Source organism: Brienomyrus brachyistius, unplaced genomic scaffold, assembly GCF_023856365.1.
Source record: "Brienomyrus brachyistius isolate T26 unplaced genomic scaffold, BBRACH_0.4 scaffold103, whole genome shotgun sequence".
In the NCBI taxonomy this organism is placed as follows: domain Eukaryota; kingdom Metazoa; phylum Chordata; class Actinopteri; order Osteoglossiformes; family Mormyridae; genus Brienomyrus; species Brienomyrus brachyistius.
The window spans coordinates 31,740-51,145 of record NW_026042378.1 but is presented as its reverse complement, the minus strand read 5'-3'; the positions used below and the strand labels follow the sequence as shown (position 1 = coordinate 51,145).

The window sequence follows — 19,406 nt, the reverse complement described above, 5'->3', positions numbered from 1 at the left end:
GATGGGCTGGAACCAAAAGACTCGGACACAGCCTGGGACACAGCCGGTTCAGGACTGGCGCTATAAATAGGTTTGAACACAGCTGCGTCTGACGGCTTGAAGCTGAACTCTGAGGTGCTAAATCCGCGGCCCTGAACGCTTCCAGGGGAGAATACCGAAGAAGACCCTGTGGACAACTGTCCGAATCTCAGTGGTTGACTAGACCCCGAGGAGGGGGGAACAGAGGAGGCGGAGATAGCGTTAGAGCCGCCGAAGCCGGGTGTGTGCTGAGCAAATCCGCCGGTCTGTCCGAAGGCAGAGGTCTGGGGAAAAGCCGAGTTCTGGTTAAAGACAGAGCTCTGACCGACCCCGGCCGGCTGCCCGAAGGAGGGCGGCGGGCCGAACCTGGTGTCGCTCTGTACAAACGACGGGGTCTGACTCCCAGAACCGGGCATGCCGAAGGTCGGGGCCTGTCCAGACGCCGTCCCGCCAGGCTGCCCGAAAAGGGATCCGGTCTGGCCGAAGGCAGACGATGTACTGAAGAGCGAGGTCTGGCCGGTGCCCTGGCCGAGGGCAGGCGGCTGCATGAAAGGGGCGTTCTGCTGGCCGAAGGAAAAGAGCCCCGAGGTCGGGGCGCACGGAGACTGAAACGCTCCGCCTTGTGTTCTGCCGAAAAGCCCAGACGGATTCATTGTGTAAAAAGCCCAAAAATACGGCCTTCAAAAGTCGAAACAGAGTTCTTACAGCGCGGTAGATTTCGGCGTCCTTCGGCCTGGGAGATTATATCCGCGCCTGTGTCACATCTGCGGAAATATACAAACTGGCAGCTCCCCTGGCCTGGTCACTGCGGACACTGCGCTCCTTCTGCTACAAAAATGGGCACAGAAACAGTCTCAACTGATGAGCACAGGGTACTTGGGGTCTTAAAATGTGAGCACCTGTGTAGGCACAGGGTCAATACCAGGGCAAGTGCAGGTGGGGCAGCCATCTTTGGGGAGGGCACTACGATCTCCGGTACAGACAGTAACGAAGAAGGCAAGAAAAGTGGTGAGGAGGAAGAGGAAGGGCCCAGGGACTCGACGTCAAGCCAGGTACGCAGCTGGTCCTCGAACCTGCAGATCCAAGTCAAACAGGAAATGGCTCAATGTTTATGCCACAACTCACATGAGAGAGTACACGTGTGTAGCATGTCTGTTCTCTGTCAGACCTGCGGCTCTGTTCTTTCTCCTCCTCAATGCGAGCCAGGAGGTCCTGGGGGCTGGAGGCAGCATCCAAAACAGGGGCAACACCGGATCCGGACTCAGGGTCCTCAACCATGCTGTGAAACAGCTTCTGTTGAAGACGTGGCCTGGCCAGTCGAGGATGAGGCCACATGCTCTGGTGACACCTGCAATGGCAGAGACTTTGGATAAGAAGCCAGTATTGTACACCACTCTTGGGGATATGAGCAAGACTGGAAGCTGATGGCTTTCCCTCTTCTTCCATTTAATAGTAAATAATATTCATTAAATCTGCAGGTCACTGTTAACAGTCTATCTGGAATGTGTTAGATTTACATGGCTGGCTGGCTCTTACCCTGCCTTCCCCTGCTGCTTGTCCCTGTGCGTCTGCTTTACGGCATCCACCCAGCAGGACGGCGGTATGAAGCCCTGCAGCCCATCGCTCAGGAAATACACCGAGATTTCTCCGTCGTCACTGATGACATCTGAAGATGGTGGGATAGGTTCACACCTGCATGGCATCCCCAGTAGGCCCCCCCAAACGTCAGACCCACCCCACCCTCCTCACCTTCACTCACGGGGCACCCAGGAGGGTTCCAGTCCCGGAGTTGGTGCTCTACACAGAGCATGACAATTTCGTCCCAGGGCACCTCCCAGAAAGTGGGCTCCTTGTCCGGCCCCCCACCTCGGCCCACACAGTCCTGACGCAGCCTCTCCAAAAGGTTCTCCAACTGGGACATAAGGAGTGGCTGGCTGTGGCGGGACCATGGGATTTGAGATACGTACTGGAAGATGGAGGCAACCAGCTGGCTCCAAGGAGCTGGGTGGGGGGAGCGGTGGCAGCAGCAGAAATTTAAGGAAACAGACTAAGAAGCAGCCACTTAGCAAGAAGTCCGAATTCCGAATCTGAGGCATGGACATACCCCCCACGGCTGGCAGCGGCCAGTCGGGCAGCCGCAGGCTCAGGACTGCCCCCTGGAGCCACTCCAGGTGCTCAGCCGAGTTCCAGAGCAGATGTGGTAGGCAGTCACCACCCCCTGGCACCGAGAACTCTGCCACGGGCCAGGAGAGGCCAGCCAGACTCGGGGACGACACAAGGCCAGCCAAGAAAGCCAGGACAGTGTTGTAGAGGCCGATGACGGGTGCAGGGCCCTGGGAGGGCAGTCCCGCCATGTCACGGTCCCTCCGATCACGGTGAAGCCTACCAGCAAACTCGCGGCAGAGCCCGGCCTCCACAACCTGCACCAACGTCTGCGAGACGAGCCGGGCTGGTGCCGTGGAGCGGGCAGCGAGCCACCTGACGGCATGGCGGATCTGCGGGGAGACGGGGGTGATGGTCAATGGGATGGTTCAATCTTACCGAGGCCAGCGACAACATGCACACTCACCTGCTCGGATCCTTGGGGTTCGTTCGTGGTCTCGGGGATATGGACGAACATGTACTCTGAAATCAAACCTTCCTCAATGAGTGTCTGAAGCATCAGGTCTTACAGGGAAAGGAAACCGATGGTCAGACAGGAGGAACAAACCAACTGTATTAGCTCTGCATACGTAAACATAGCCTCAAGAGAAATGCTATAAGTAAAGTAAGCGAATCCCACGCGACACCTGTTGTCATAGACACGGTTAGTGTCACACCTTCCTCTAGCCGTTCATCGCTGGCCCTGTGCCCAGCCTGCCCTGGGACCACCACCACCAGAGGAAGGGCCTGTGGCCAGGCATTAGCCTGCTGGATCTGCCGGAGTTGCAGCAGGGCGGATAACAGGAAGATGTCCCCGTCTTCCTCATCAGCCCCGGGACTGACTGCCGAGGGCAGCAGCATCAGCAGGGCGCCCATGCCCATCAGCCCCTTCCGCTTCTCCAATGCCAACTGGCCTTCCTCGCTGAGGGGCCCGCGGGCCACCTGACCCACAGTGAGAAACATGGCCTCACTTCCTGCACTTGCACCCTTCGCAAACATCTGTGTTACCACAGGACCTGCTAATATCACATAGTGCCAGACTATGCTAGGCTATGTTAAGCTATGCTAGACTAACATTAATGACAGAACATGCAACACAGGGGCATGAAGCCTGTCGATATTCATCGGCAAGTTCCCCCCTATCTGCCACACCTTCACACACACGTGCACTGTGTGCATGCGCTCCCCCACGCTCCGCAGGCCGCTGCTGATGCTCAAGGTTTGCATGTGTCCGTTGGGGACCATCTCCCTGTGTTCTTGCTTCTCCGAGTTACCGAATTTGGACTCCAGCCATTCTGTCAAAATCCTGCATCAGAGATGGGAGGGGGGCACAAATGTAAGCTCCAGGACCTCTAAACCCAACTAACACCCAATCCCTCCCCGAACGACACCCAGTTCCCCCACTTACTGGTTAGCAACACTGGCATCTCTTTCATGATCACTTGGCAACAAGAGGGCTGCCTTCCAGAAGATTGTGTCAGATGGGTTCGAGACGCTTGCTGCCACCAGACTGAGCAGGTCCAGTGGCCCCCACACAGATTCGCTGAAGTGGATGGAGATGTAGATGAGCACATGGAGAGTGATGGATGGCTAACAGCTACTCTACAGTAGCACCATACCTCAGGAGCTGCTGGTAGAACAAGTGGACCTTCATCTGATGCTCGGTTTCCCTTCGCATCTTCGCCAACCTGCAGAAGGCAGCAGCACTGGTTGTCGCGTTGAATACAGCCGTCTATGGGAGCGAATGCGTCAACAGAGCCGCCATCTTGGGACGGGGTAGAGCTCCTTTTAAATGAATGAACGTCTATCAGGGACAAGCTGGCATTCAGAAATAAAGAACCATAAATGGGCAAATTTGAGAAGCGATTTTTATTGTCTTGGTTCATTATAAATGTCAGACATGTATTTACGACCGAGCCACGAGTAAATCGACAGAGAAGCGGGTTTTCTTAACACAGCCTACTTTTATGTTCAAAATGTAATGCACATATAGGTATTTTTTCATTCTTCCATTCGAAATAAACATACACTACTCTCCTACTACATGCAGAACAATGCAAATACAAAACACAACAAAAAAGGCCAGCAATGTTAGCTGAAAGACCCTGGTAATCTCCATGATAAGCCCCATTGCGTTACCACTCATGCATTTATGCAGGCCGGCCCGTGGCATTGGCAATATAGGCAAATGCTAAGGGCGCCATTCATCCAGGGGGTGCCACAAACGGAGGAAGAAAAAAGTGTAACATTCCACTATTCTTAAAGCTAGTTGGTATTAATGCGTCTTAATATGAAAACAAGCCCACATGAATTTACCTGCTTAGCAAAGCCTATTAAGTAATAATAATAATAATGATGATGATGATGATGATGATGATACGTAACTTTCCTATGAGCCGCCCCCCTTGTAACCTCCCTCAATAACGAACACAAGTTGATCTCTGATCACGGGCATTTATTCACATATCTATCCGGTCGAGCATGCCGTGAGAACTAGATAAAATAAAGCACATACATCAAAAAATGAATCAGTAAAAACACAGGCATTTTCCTAAAAATAACCAAACACAAACCTAAATAGGCTACAGCTTGCTCACGCCATTAACTTATGACTGCAGCTCATACAATAACTCCAATATCCATGAATATTGACGTTATAACTTAAAACACTTTCTCAGCCGCATAACAAATGCTGCACTTATAACTGAGCAAAACGAAAATGTTACCAGCAAAACTGACCAGACCTAAACCCAAACGCAACATTAGTTCCGCTATAGTTTCCCTACACCTGGGGGGGGGGGGGGGTGCCGGCGCTGATGCTCGCCTAGGGCGCCTCATCAGCTAGGACCGTTACTGCATTTAAGCATTTAGCAGACGCCTTTATCCAAAGCAACGGGCATTTGTATAGACTTGTAGAGAACTATAGACAATGAACTGTACACAATACATTTTCCAGACAAGGAAAATACTTTATTATTTTTTTTACATTTACGGTAATATGAAAGATGAACATCCAGTTACCTCCTTTTTGGAAAAATAACTATAGACAGGGCAGGTCTATACACACAGGCATCTTGTATATATTTGTCAAGAACTATAGCCAATGAACTGCAATATATACTGGTGTCAGTACAGAAGCTGTGTCTTTCCTGTGACGTGGGGGTGGGAAGACAGAGGCTCTGTGTCTAGTATTTAGTATCCTTATAACAGTACTATTTTACACAGTTTCTTCCTCAAACTGCTGGTCTGTAGTTGGAGAGTATGTACTTTTGCCACATGGTCTTCTCTCAACTTGTGAAAGCAAGACAAGTGAAATTAAATTGAAGCGATGGTTGCCAATGCCATCTTGAGTTTCAGCAATGTGATCACAAAGATTAAATATATCCTGAAAACCTACATCTGCTTTCACAACCCTGTTCAACAGAGACTGGATGTTGGAGGCTTGTCTGATGCACTGCTCAGCTGAGCCAATCGCCTTTAATTAATTTAATTAATTAAATTAAACTTAAGTTGCTTCAAAATATTGTTTTAGTTTTGTAATTGATGCAATTTAAGTTTTAACAATAGCAGTCAGTGGTCAGAGACTTTTGCACAGTGTCTGTAAAGTAGAACAAGTTTATCCACAATTTCTACAGATTCAAATGAAATAATAAATTGATCATAACTTACAACTTGGAAGCCATTCTTGAGAAGTTGTTCAACAAAAGATGAAATCTTCAACAGAATCTGGAGCTCTTGTCTCGCTGGAAGCAGAGGTAGAGTGACTTTACATGTGCAGGTCTCCTCTCCTTTGGCACCTTACAGGGTCCTCGTCACCCAGTTTAATTTGCGGTTTAGAAGCATTTTTTTTAAACATGTTGGGATTCAGTTGCAGCGCGCTGACTTTGTGTGTTTCGGGGCATATCTCAGGACGGCAGGATACCAAAATGGCGAAAAAAAAAAAAAGTTTACGTCATCAAAATGGCGCCCGTGATTCTCTTTGGGTCCTAATGACCCAGTATTCAAATTTAATGGGATTAGGAGCGGAGCCTGCATTCAACTACCATGAAAAAAAAAACAACTAAATACTAATCAGATATGAAACCAAAGCGCTATGGCAATGCAGAAGGGATGGGGCTAAAGGTATGAAAGAATGATAGCTAGTAATAAACAGCTAAACTTGTAATAAAAAGCAGGCTCCGAAAAGACAGCCCACTGTGAATACGCTCAGAGTCCTAAGGACCTAGGATTCAACTTACCTAGTATTTCGCCGAGCTGGGCCTCTCCAAACGCTAGCACCGTGCAAAACCCTTGCAGCACCGTGGAAGACTCTCTCACTCCAGCGGGGGCGGGTCCGTAAAGAGATCGGCTGCCGCTTTCGCCGAGCTGGGCCTTTCCAAACGCTCTCACCGTGCAAAAGCAATGTAGCACCGGAAAAGACGCATTCACTCCCGCGGGGGGGTCCTCTGGGCTCGACTGCTGCTTTCCCTGAGCTTCCCCAAACGCTGTGCCAAAAGCCTTGCAGCTTCTGAGCAGAAGCGTCCACTCCTGAACTGGGGGGAACAACGGGGGAGGGGGTTTCGGCGCTCATGCAGGAATATTTTGCGACTTTGCTTTTCATCTGGGATTTAGCTCTTTACATAGAAGGTAAACATTGTGCTCTGAAATATCCAGAATGTTGCAAAATAGCAGCGAAATGTTTTTGTTTTGAAATGGGCTGGGGTGTTTGTATCCATTTAGTTTCGTTCTTTGCATTCCCCGTACACGTGATAGCTTTATGGCAGTAATTACTCTGGGCGCCTGCCTGTCTGGGTGGTCGGCTTCTTTTATCTTTTGTCAGTGACCAAATGGTGAGCTAGCAAGAGGTACTAAAAATAGCTTTACAGCAGGGAAGGACCAGGCACAGTTACTGAGCAGAAAACGGTCAAACGGTGGCAAAAAGCAACCAAATATATAATGGCATGCCCTTTTTATTTTCTTTTAATAAATTGTTTTTTAGAAGTCAGCATATTTTATACAACAAATTATGCATTTTGCATGACAAATTGCAGTTCAGAGTGTTTTCGAGGCTTTGGAATAAACAATTACCCAAATGTCGGGAAAGCCCATTGAAATGAATGGGAAGCGAGAGGCATAAAGCACTTTGAGGGGCTTGCGCAGTTACTTGGAGCGTTATAAAAGCAAACCATTTGAATATGTTTGCTCTAAAGAGATCCAAATTCATAAAAAAGTACAAGTCATTACATTTAATTTTTTTTTACATTGATTTAACAATAAATATTGTAATTGCCGCTAAGTGTCGCACTTACTTTGACCGGCTTTCCACGGTCTATGTCGACATCTAGTGGTAAAAAAAAAGCATTACATTACACATAAGGGATGACTTTTTGCAGTAAAGACGACATTTTTTGTATTCGCAAATTTAAAAAAAATATATTAATAAAACTATTAAAATTGGGTCACGAGGACGCGCAGCAGAATCATAGGATGGTGAAATTTGAGGAGCCAAAGTGCATACCATTCTGACCGCGTCCCCCACCTCCGCCCCCCGTAGCCCCGCCCTTCAGTGTCACTGTGAGGGACACCTTGAAATTCAAATGTGAAAGAAAGTAACTTTTAAAAATGATAAGAACTGAATTTATATTTCTAAATAAAGTGATAAATCGATAGTGCAGTTGTAAAACTTCTGCACGACTTCGCCACCAAATCACATTTCCATCCATCCATCCATTTTCCAAACCGCTTATCCTATTGGGTCGCGGGGGGTCCGGATGCTAAGTTATGTTGCTGCTCATATACATTTGATTTATGTCTGTCTTTGCCATTTAAAGACCATGTTGTGACTCGGGCAACTTTAATATAAACTACTGGAGCTGAAATATTCTCAGTTTTACAATCCCTTGATTAATATGGAAGATCGTAATTTAATATAAACAGAATGGTAATAATGAAAGTTTGCTTTCTTGTCACAGTAATCTACCGCAACGCACCGCATACCATCGGAAGGCTACTGCGATTCTGAGCAACATTGGCAATATGATCCATTTTTTTCGCCGCTATTACCCTGAAATTTCTGACTGAAATCGCTACCCCGCTCTAACGCACACTAGGACTCACCCACTCTTCGCAGCGAGCCAGCCTTAACTGGAAACTGCCCCATGGCCGAGTGGTCTCATTCGCCCGACTCAACGTAAACAGCCTTCCGAAGTAAGGTGTATTCTGTTCTCCGAAGTAAGGCGTGGGTTCGAATCCAACTTCCGACAAAAGTTCTTCAATCACTACAGCAGCAACTGGTTAGCTCTAATTGCTTTCTTTTATTTTTGCGTTTCAGGCAAAACTACATAACACTTAAAGACACTTCCGGCATGTAAATGGAGAACGAAATTATAGTTATACCGAATCTCCTACACACAATACCAAGGTTACCAACTTTGCTCAGCTGACCGGAGTCAGACGTTCAATTCGCCATAACCCGGAACTTCATCAGAAGTAGTTAGAAAATGGATGGATGGATGGACGGACGGACAGATCAATAAAAGTACAGGACATCCATTTTACAAAGAACCGTCAACACTAAATGTGTGCACTGGTCATGCTCCTGGAAATTAAACTTCTTTTCTGAAAAGCAGCATGTTCATAAATTAGCTGCTGTTATACCTTGGGGAAACAAATGCAGATGAAACTGTAAAACAAACTGCAGTGGCAAAACAGTTCTGGCTGCCCGCCAGCCCTTCTGCCTGTGCTGCCCTGCCTGCCTACCCTCCTGCCCATGACATCCTGTCGGCGACATGCCACAAAGCAACCCTTCTTTGCCACAGGAAATGTCTGGTGCAATTTCTTTTTTAATTGTACATGTCAATTGCATAATACCTTAAACTACTTCTTTATTATTTCTATCATCATCATCATCATCATCATCATCATCATCATCCTGATAAGTATTTCATTAGTATTCCACGGTATTTTGATTTTTCAGGAATCATTGTGTGTACTGTATACTTTTAAATTAGTTTGCACTATATGTAGTGTCTCTGCACCTGTGCCTTACGTACTTGCTGCAGCTTGCACAACAACTTCTCTCAGGCATCAGTATAGTTTATCTAATGCAATATTTGTTGTTTGTTTATTAAGTGGTTTTAGGTATTTTGTGTGTTCCACTTAATTTAGTGTAATTAGTCCTAGTTGACTCAGGTTTAGTTTGATATTTCCTTCTGTTTGTTCCTCTGCATCATGCTACTGTCATAACATGTCAATGTCTTACCTAACTTTTGTGCATTATGTTTTGGAGAGAAAAAAATCATGACTTTTTTTTTTAGATTCATCCACTGATTCTATCACCTCTGACACATCCCCCCTCAATATTTGTTTGTTTGTTTGTTTATGTATTTGCTTGGGGGGTGGAATTAACAAACAGAAATAACTGAATGAATCAGGGTAGTGAAAAACATTTATAAACTTATAATTTTGGTATTGGTATGATCCTGTTCTGGTTAGTTAGCCGAGGGAGTAAATCATCAGGAGTTTCATCTCTCAAACTCCTACTACACTCACTCAGCATCACAGTATGGACTCCCCAATGCAACTGATCTGCACGTACTCTGGGAGGAAACCTGGTTCGGGAACAGCACCATGCAGGACAGACGAGCTCTACAGAGGGTTGTGCGATCAGCTGAGCGCACCATCTGCACCGAGCTCCCTGACCTGCACTCAATCTACAGCAGGCGGTGCTGGACCAAGGCCAAGAAGATCGTGAAGGACCTCAGCCATCCCAATAATGGACTGTTCATTTCATTAGAATCTGTAGAAATTGTGGATAAACTTGTTCTACTTTACTGACACTGTGCAAAAGTCTCTGACCACTGACTGCTATTGTTAAAACTTAAATTGCATCCATTACAAAACTAAAACAATATTTTGAAGCAACTTAAGTTTAATTTAATTAATTAAATTTTATTTTAATATAAATGTAAGTAATTAGTCAACATGTTTCAATAGCTATGATTATGTACATTACAAACCTAAAATAATATTTTGAAGCAGCTTAAGTTTAATTTAATTAATTAAATTTTATTTTAATATAAATGTAAGTAATTAGTTAACATGTTTCAATAGCTGTGATTATGTACTTTACTCAGTCTAGGAGCCATCAGGATATGCAAATGTTATTTATCCAAACCACTGTGAAACGAACAGTGTTGATGATGACTGGACTGTTTCTTTATTCAACTAAAAGTAATGAATCAAATCTAATCTTTATTTATGACTTTTTTTAATTTTATTTTATCCCCAGTGCTTCGAGCAGGCATTTCCTGCTCTGCCCCGTGTGCAAGAAGACACAGCCAAGCCTCTCAGTGCATCTGGCTAGGGTGTGCATGAAGAGGTCTTCGAAAGAGGCCATCCAGGAAGTGATGGAGAAGGAAAAGCAGAATTCCCTTGAACTTCTGCAGTGGGGCAGGGTCTTCAGCTACAGGCTGAACTTCAGCTACATTATGCCTGTCAAAGTGTGTCAGCTTAGCCATTTCAGAACCTCTGCTAAAATCATCCTAGTATTTGTAACGACCATCCAGTGCAGCCATGTATTTTTTGACTTGGCCACTAGCACACCTCATACAGTACAGCTAGTCAATCTGTCACTGACTTTTTAAACCAGTATAATTAATTATTTAATTGAGCTGTTGGTGAAATTTAACAAAATCATGGAACGGCTGAGGTGCCGCTGGGGAGAAGTTTGGGAACTGAAGCGGTGTTCATCTAGCCATCCAACTAGATATCAGTAACGCTTTAGAAAACAGAAGAAGTTATTACTAGTTTTTATTGTGTTACTCTTAATTTGCACATGTTCTAATGTTAAATTGTGTCATTTATTCTAAGTCAAAGTACACTTGCTACCCAGATAAACAGCTTTAAACATTTCTTTGGACTGCCTAAGACTTTCACACAGTACTGTATGTCTTAGAACATAAGAAATTTACAAATTAGAGGAGGCCTTTCGGCCCATCAAACTCATTTGGGAAGAACTTAACTAATAGCTCAGAGTTGTTAAAATCTTATCTAGCTCTGATTTAATCATCTCTCCCAATATAATATTGGGATAATTTATTCTCTTCAGAGGCCTCCATAGAATAGTGCATCCATCCCCTCACTTATGTTCAGACAGTCAGAATAACAACAGCATCATCAATTTCACAGCTAGATTTAAAAATTGCTTTAACATAGAGTGATTACAGAAAAAAAGGTAAACAAATATTAACAAGATTATTAAAACGTAATAGACATATTCGTCATTCAGACATATTGCGCTTTTTTAAGAGCAGAAGGGATACATTAAATCACGATTATATTTTGTCCATAATATATATATATATATATATATATATATATATATATATATATATATATATATATATATATATATATATATTTACATATATATATATATATGGTGGTGCAGTGGTTAACACTGTTGCCTCACACCTCTGGGACCCAGGTTCGAGTCTCTGCCTGGATTACATGTGTGTGGAGTTTGCATGTTCTCCCCGTGTCCTCGTGGGGTTTCCTCCGGGTACTCCGGTGTACCCCCACAATCAAAAACATGCTGAGGCTAATTGGAGTTACTAAATTGCCCATAGGTGTGCATGTGAGAGTGAATGGTATGTGAGTGTGACCTGCGATGGGCTGGCCCCCCATCCTAGGTTGTTCCCTGCCTCGTGCCCATTGGGAACTGGGATAGGCTCAGGAACCCCCGCGACCCAGTAGGATAAGCAGTTTGGAAAATGGATGGATGGATGGATGGATATATATATATATTTATAATTTTACATCATTATAAATGAGAACTATAAGTGATTGCTAATTACTGTTAACTAATGTCCTGTAATCAGTGGAGGCACACGGACACTTTGGCCAGTTATCCTATTTCTTCAGCGCCAGCCCAACACCCAGCACCACAGACAGTGACCTGTGTTACTGTGACATCTGGTTCCTTCATTGGCTCTATTTATTTTTCTAGAAATAACTAATTGGCTCTTCCAGACTATATGAAGAGAATATTTTATTTTTATTTAGACTAAGAAACTACAGAAAATCAGCTCTGCATGTGATCTCCCCTTTACTGCTCAAGGAGGGCACACACACATCAACAAATATCAATGCAACAATTACAGATGAACAATTTCTCACAGCTTCAGAAGAAGTCAGAGTTCTGTGTAATTCAGAAATTGTCTAAGACCTCTGCTAGAACATTTTCTGCACTTCAAAATAAATGACACCTGGGTCCATTAAAAGAAGGTGATGCTGCCTGAACCACCAGCCAAGGCTGGGAGGAAAGGGAGGAACACTAGTAAAATGAAGGAAGAAAAGCAGCCCACCCTATCTCATGGTCACGGATACAAAAGTCAGGGAGTGTTAAGAAGAAGACACCACACTTAAGACCATGGTTTTATGCAGTGAATTACACCAGAGAGAACTTTTGCATTTTAACTGTGTTACGTAACATTCCTCAGCCTTCATTTTTTTCCACAGAATGCAGGACATAATTTACGGTGCCAAACAAAACAGCGGAACTGCATTGTAGCCAATTATTTGTTTCAGTAGTTTTAAGATAAATAGAACATAAAATGGTTGTTTTACTTAGGTAAAAATCCAGTTGAAACAGACTTTATTTTAAAAAAGTTACATTGGCTTTAAGTGATGGCACATGTCGCTTGTGTTAATACTGCTTTGATTTTGAGGATGAAGTCTGAAGTGTAGGTGACATGCAGAAGCATGCAATTTGACGTTTGGGGATTGTAGTTTTTAATGGGACAATTTGAATAAGGAATACTGGTAATATGCTTTTTAAGGGGACAGCACACGAAAATTATAATACAGAGTATTAAAAGAACCGCTCTTTAAAGGAACTGAATTATCTTAGTGTATTTTACATCACAAGCACTCTCGGTCCGTTGGGGAGTCCGTCCCACTGTACTTGGAGAATGCTGCCATGCATTAATCATAAATTTCATTCAGTTGTGCGACAGAAGTTCCCTTCTAATGTTTTCTTCAACATAACAAAGTCCCACGGTAACAAAAGCGCTGAGGCCAGGATCGTTAATTGCAATGTGGGGAATGCAGACCAGCTGGGGTGGGGGATCGTGCTCAGTCACGGTAAAAGGCAAACGGGTAAATTGTGAATACGCTCTTAATCTAACTACAGCTTCTTGAATTGTGGGAGGCGTGTGTAACATAACGTTGTTCCACATACCAATATCACTACGTATCGGTATCGCAAAACAAAGTTTTAAATGTTAAGATTCTGTCATTCTGAAAATCAGAGTATTTAAGACATTATGTTACATAGCGATTTGTGGAGATAAATGCCCTCGGACAGTAGCGTTCATTTCATATTAAGTCTCTTTAAGTCATTGTTTTATGTTATGCAGGATGAATGTGCGAATTTTAATTAATCATCCTTTAAGGGTTATATGCTTACGGTGTTGTATACTATTCTCGGTGAACAAGTTAACTTATAAAAGTCTGTTCCTCTAATTATAGAATAATATATAGAATAATTATACAAGAGCTATAATTATTATGATGTTATTATTTAATTGTGTGGGCCGTGTTGCTTGATTACATTTGACTCTTCGGCACGTGGGACGCTGCCGGTTTGAAAGACGCAGCTTCACTTGTTTTCTGCACCAAGATGACGAGGTACGTTGCTTTTCTGCTCCCATTTTATCGGATAATTTTTCTTATTTAGTATCTGTCAAATTTGCATGTATATTAAAATATGTTTGGTGAGTAAAGTCAGTATATTGCTTTTAAATAAAGTGATTTTGTTCCGGGGTACAATGTTAATTATATTTAAATTTTATGCGCAAAGTGTAGTTGATATTTCGCTTTTCCGCGTGCGCTTTACTGCGCTTAAGTAAATAATTGCGCTTGCTTGTGAGTAAATTAGTTCATTGCTTTTAAATAAAGTGAATATTGTTGCGGGCTACTGTGTTGGTTATATTTAAATTTTATGTGCAAGTCGGCTAGTTTCCTGTGCCGCAAAGTCTAGATGATATTTCACTTTTGCACGTGCGCTTTCCCGCGCTTTCATGTTGCATTCGGAAGAGGATGCGGGTGGTTGCGCTCGGTGCTGCCTACAGCAATGATATTCCAGCAGACCAGGAGAGGGCAGATGTATTGCAACAAACACAGATAAAAGTAGTGAAGCAAGACCTGAAAAGTTTGTTTGGTGACTAAAATCAGTATATTGCCATTTAGTAAAATTTAAAATTGTTCCAGGCTTCTTTCTTGATTATATGTAAATTGTATGTGAAAGTTAACTAGTTTCCTATGCTATAATGCAGTTGTTCATTGCGAAGGTGTCAGTGCAGAACTGAATTCCATGTGCCAGGAGTGACTGACAGCTCTATTGTATTGCTTGTGTGTTTTTCCTCATTCAGAAACAAACGAATTGCAAAAGCTGTCAGCTGGAGCAACGATCGATACTGGGCAACTTGGGACAAGTGGATGGAAGTGATTGACTGGGAAGATGAAGAGCTGTGCTCCCCAGCAGAATCACCCTCTGACCAGGCTGACCGTTCCATCGTGTCACACACCCGAAAGCCAATTGCCAAGGCAGTTAGCTGGACGGATGATGTGTATTGGGCAGCCTGGGACAAGTGGGATGAGATCATCTGCTGGGGTGAAGAAGGAGAGTGCTCCCCAGCAACTCCACCCATCAACCAGCCTGGGAGGGATAAGGGGTTAGACATGCATGGGTTAGAGGTTTTTCTGTTAAATGAAAGGACAGTCTCCATAAAGCCTGCAGATGACCACCAAGACAGGCTGAAAATAGGAGCTGTAGTGGTCGACCTCTGCCAGTTTGAGCTAGATGGTGTAAATGATAAATTTGAAATTGTCGAAATACAAATTGGAGAGGTCAAATTGGAGGAGACTGCAGAGAGGGGTTTTAATTCAGAATTTGAATTGGAAATTATGGATGTGGAGATAGAGGTTGTAGACAGTGAATTCCAGCTGAATGCTCTTAATTGGGAAATTGCTGGAACTAAAGTGGACAAATTATTAGTGGAACACCTGAACATAAATAATCTAGAAGCAGGCAGTGTGAAGGTGTCCACATCAAATGGGAATGTGGTATATGTCAATGGTATGTGAGTGTGTTTGGTAATGATGGGTGTGAATGGTGTGTGTAAGTGGTGTGTGTGTGTGTATGAGAATGGTGATTGAATGGTGTGTGTGAGGTAATGGCGTGTGAGTGAATGGTGTGTGTGAGTGACAGGTGTGTGAATGGTGTGTGTGAGGTAATGGCATGTGTGAGTGAGTGTGAGTGGTAATGGCGTGTGTGAGTGAATGGTGTGTGTGAGTATATGGTGTATGTGAATGGTCTATGTGTGTGTGAATGGGGAGTGAATGGTGTGTGAGTGACTGGTGTGTGTCTGGTGTTTATGAATGGTGTGTGTGAGTGAATGCTGTGTGAATGGTGTTTATGAATGGTGTGTGTGTGAGTGAATGCTGTGTGAGTGACTGGTGTGTGAATGGTGTTTATGAATGGTGTGTGAATGAATGGTGAGTGTTTGTGTGTGTGTGTGTGTGAATGATCTGTGTGTGTGAGCCTGCCCTGTGATGGGTTGGTGTCCCATCCTGGGTTGTTCCCTGCCTCGTGCCTGTAGCCTCTGGGATCCATCTGACCGCCTGTTCCAAAAGGCAAATTGATCCCCACATCCCTGAACAGGAGAAGCGGTTTTAGAAAATGGATAAATGTTCCCAGAGGTGTGAGGCAACAGTGCTAACCACTGTACCATGCATATGTATAGGATATGTAGAAGAATACCTGTTGCAGTTATCTGATGTGTGTGTTTTTCACTCTCCCTGCCGGCCCCTGGAGGTTTGGGCTTCCCCTTTGAGTCTGGTGCCTCCCAAGGTTTCTTCCTTCTAGGGAGTTTTTCCTTGCCACTGTCGCCTATGGCTTACTCACTGGGGGCTTTGGGTGGGGGTGCTCTAAAGCGCTTTGAGACAATGTAATGTTGTGATATCGTGCTATACTTTGTTGTGTAATTTTCTATTTACTCATGCAAATAAATAATTGTTTGATAACAAAAAGCACTTGTTTCATTCTTTTTACTGCGAGCATATCAGTCACTTCCCTTGTGCTCCTGCATTCAAAAATGAAAGTTTGTCCTGCCCTGCACTTAATTGCCATGGATTCTACGGGAATGCAGACCTCTACTTTGGTGGAATCCTGCTGTTGTTGTAGATGGTCTGCTCAAACGCTTTCACATTGTGTACAAGCAGATTTGTTTCTGTATCTCTGTAGAGAAGCATTCTTTTCTTCTACCTGGCAAATCCACAAATATAATAGCAATCCACCAAGGTGCAAGTGCACCTAGCTCTTAAAGAAAATGTTAGAAAAAATTAGTTTATAGCATGTTTAAACCATAAACACAGCAGTGACTGAGTACATCCCTTGTGGACCAGGCGCCTGGCTTTGACTATTTTTCTGCCATTAAACTAGCAAAGGTGGCTTGGCCATGACGTAAAATAACTTGTGCCTTTAAATTGTTAAAAAAAAGTCCTGTGTGTTGTAAAGTGAGGTATGAAACAGATACCAGGTCGTTTCAGTAACGGTCAGCGTACGTTTTCTTCATGTGATTTTGTGGTTTCAAATGTTTCATTGGAATCAATAGTATTTGCCAATTCCAGTTGCCAGGTAACTTCAATAATTTGAATAGAATACATGATAACATTTTAAACTAGATTACAGTTAATTGTTATTTTTCTGTTTAAAAAAGACAATTGCTGTAATTTACATACGACAAAACCTGTAAAAGACATTTTGGAATTCTTTTCTAAATGAAATGAAGGTACTTTGTTACTCCCCTTGGGGAAATTCTATTTTCACCTACCCCATTTTGCCCTACTTGACACATGGGCACAGACGAAGGTGACAGCAAGCCTGGCAGCAAAGGGCAGCCACCTGTAGGGACACCCATGGAGCTGGGGGTTTTACAGTGATTAACAGCAATTTTGCAATACTTTTCTGGCAGTTTTTTTTGCTAGGAATTTACAGTCAATTCTACACTGAAACAGACGTCATTCCTAAGCGCAGCATGGACTGCTTCTGGACACAGTATCAAATGCGACTTCCAGAGTCACTTGAGTAAGCTGGAGATGCTACATCCCCGGGTAAGATTACCTGCAGTAGGCAGCCTACCAAAAGAGGGCCTTTCCTGTTCCCTTGGTGAATTAGAAAACCAGTGGAGAGAGCTCTCCTGTTGCAGTTTCACAGAGATGAACAACATGGAGAACTTTGGATTGAGGTTTTGCAGTATGAGGGTGCTGAAGGAAAAAGGAGTTTTAAAGACATTGGTCTGCCTGTACTGCAGATTTTGTCTCTGCCCATTTCAGATGTTCATGTAAAGCGTGAATTTACTAATGTGACATTCCTTAAATATAACCACCGAAACAGAACGGTTGTAAATTTGCTGTCCAGATTGGTAGATGTACAACTTGGACTGCAAAGAGATGGACTGACACAGAGGCGGAGCTATGGATAGGCCTGGGTGGGACTGACAGCTGGGCCCACCCATTCAGATTAATGAAATTACATTTTTTATATATAAATTACCGGCTTCTAACTGTTCCTATACATCACTGTTGTTACTGTGGCAAGTATAATAGAATGTGTGAGCTCCCTCTAGTGGTGCTCTAGGTAGAACACCACAGTCGTAGGTGTATTATTGTTGCAGTCACCATGTTGTAAATATATAAGCCAATTTAAGAAAATTTGGGGTAATGAGTTTCACTCAGAAGTCCATCCATCAGCCACTTTTCCATATTTAAAGGCTGCAGGAGGATGCTCACATGGAAAAAAAAGACTAATTCATTTCTTTATCCAAAACTATTTCTTTCCTCATTCATTAAAACGAAAAGAGCTTTAACTTGTGCGTGCATTGCTTCATTTTAAGCAGCATTATGGAGTATCATTGAAGATAGAAAAGTTTATGAAGGGTCTGATTTTCGACATCTTTTACTCCTGGTTTGGGCTATAAAATTGGAAGGAGTTGCCAAACATGACCGTGCAGGGTCTGCGCTGTTCTCATCTGTGAACAGTGTGTGGGTTTGTGGGTCAGGCATAAATTTGGGGGGAGGGGCTCCCTCCAGCAGTAAAATAGGGAGATATCCCCCAAAATAATATAATTCTTCATATTCAAAAAAGTACAGATAAAATTAATCTATCTCACCAGTTAATGTAAAGTTTTTTCACCCCAAGCACACCTACCCTTCCCGAAAATGGTTTAGTCTGAAGTCCTGCTCTGGGGTACGTTTCCTATACCACGATGCACTTTGCAAAAGACAAATATATATCAGGAAAATATATAGCAGGAGATGAAAGAAAAAAGATACATTCTGCGGGCCATGGCTGCTGCCGCCTGGCAGAGGGTATGAGGAGGAAGTGCAGGGACGATGTCAGCATCACCAAAAGGATGGTTGCAGCACTCTGGAGGGAGCAGGTGAGGTGGGCTGGGGGGAGCACCAGTCTGCATTCTCTCACTCCTGGGGAGGACCGAGTATTGGCCATCCTAGATCTCAGAAGCACTTGAGGGAGTCCCGGGCTGCATAAATCTCTGTAGTCTACCCACCTCCCAGACATCTGTGCTTTCTACTCCCCAGCCACTTCCTCTTGGCCCACCAACATTTGTCCCCCTGTAGTGTGATCACCAGGGTTCCTCAATGTGTGGCACCTCCACACCTGGCTCCTCTACATCAGCCATCCCTCCTATAGGCCCCTCTACATCAGGGCGACACTGTCCCCTGAGTCCCCAGAATACCTTTCAGTCTGGTAGATCACCAAACCCCAACCATCCTGCTTCCTTGTCACCACACGCCCCTCCTTCCCCCCACGCACTCAAGCCCACTGGTGCAGAAACATTCGCTGCCAATGTAGTGAAGAGCTCCTCAGGTCTGAAGGTGGAAAAAATATCTGTTCTGAGGGGCATCCGGGAGGAACCGGCAGCCCTGATGGAGCAGTATGAAAGACACCATAAAGAGGTGATCGCCTACCGGAGAGAGACACTGGCCTTACTGGCCCAAAGGGTCAGGAGGCCCAGTGTGACAATATACTGTATCTCCCCACCTCTTAATGTCAAGGGCGCCTCCAAGGGGCGGCCACATCCCTCCTTGGAAACCTCTGGCCACCCCTGTGGCAGCCCCCAAATATGGCTGTAGAGAGATTGTTTTATAGCGAAAGCTGTGGTGCACTCAGGGACCATTAA

The 19,406-nt window shown here is 44.2% G+C and overlaps 1 protein-coding gene across 1 annotated transcript; it reads right to left on the bottom strand.

Moving 5' to 3' along the window:
- Nucleotides 1–612: 612 nt before the first annotated feature.
- Nucleotides 613–2,851, bottom strand: LOC125727573 (germinal-center associated nuclear protein-like). The gene is made up of 7 exons (XM_049004395.1): nt 2,588–2,851; nt 2,123–2,513; nt 1,768–2,019; nt 1,555–1,684; nt 1,187–1,366; nt 941–1,091; nt 613–846 (listed from the first exon to the last, which is right to left on the bottom strand). Exons 1-7 carry the CDS (start codon nt 2,678–2,680, stop codon nt 760–762), a joined length of 1,284 nt encoding a protein of 427 aa, XP_048860352.1. The 5' UTR covers nt 2,681–2,851; the 3' UTR covers nt 613–759.
- Between the last annotated feature and the right edge of the window lie 16,555 nt (nt 2,852–19,406).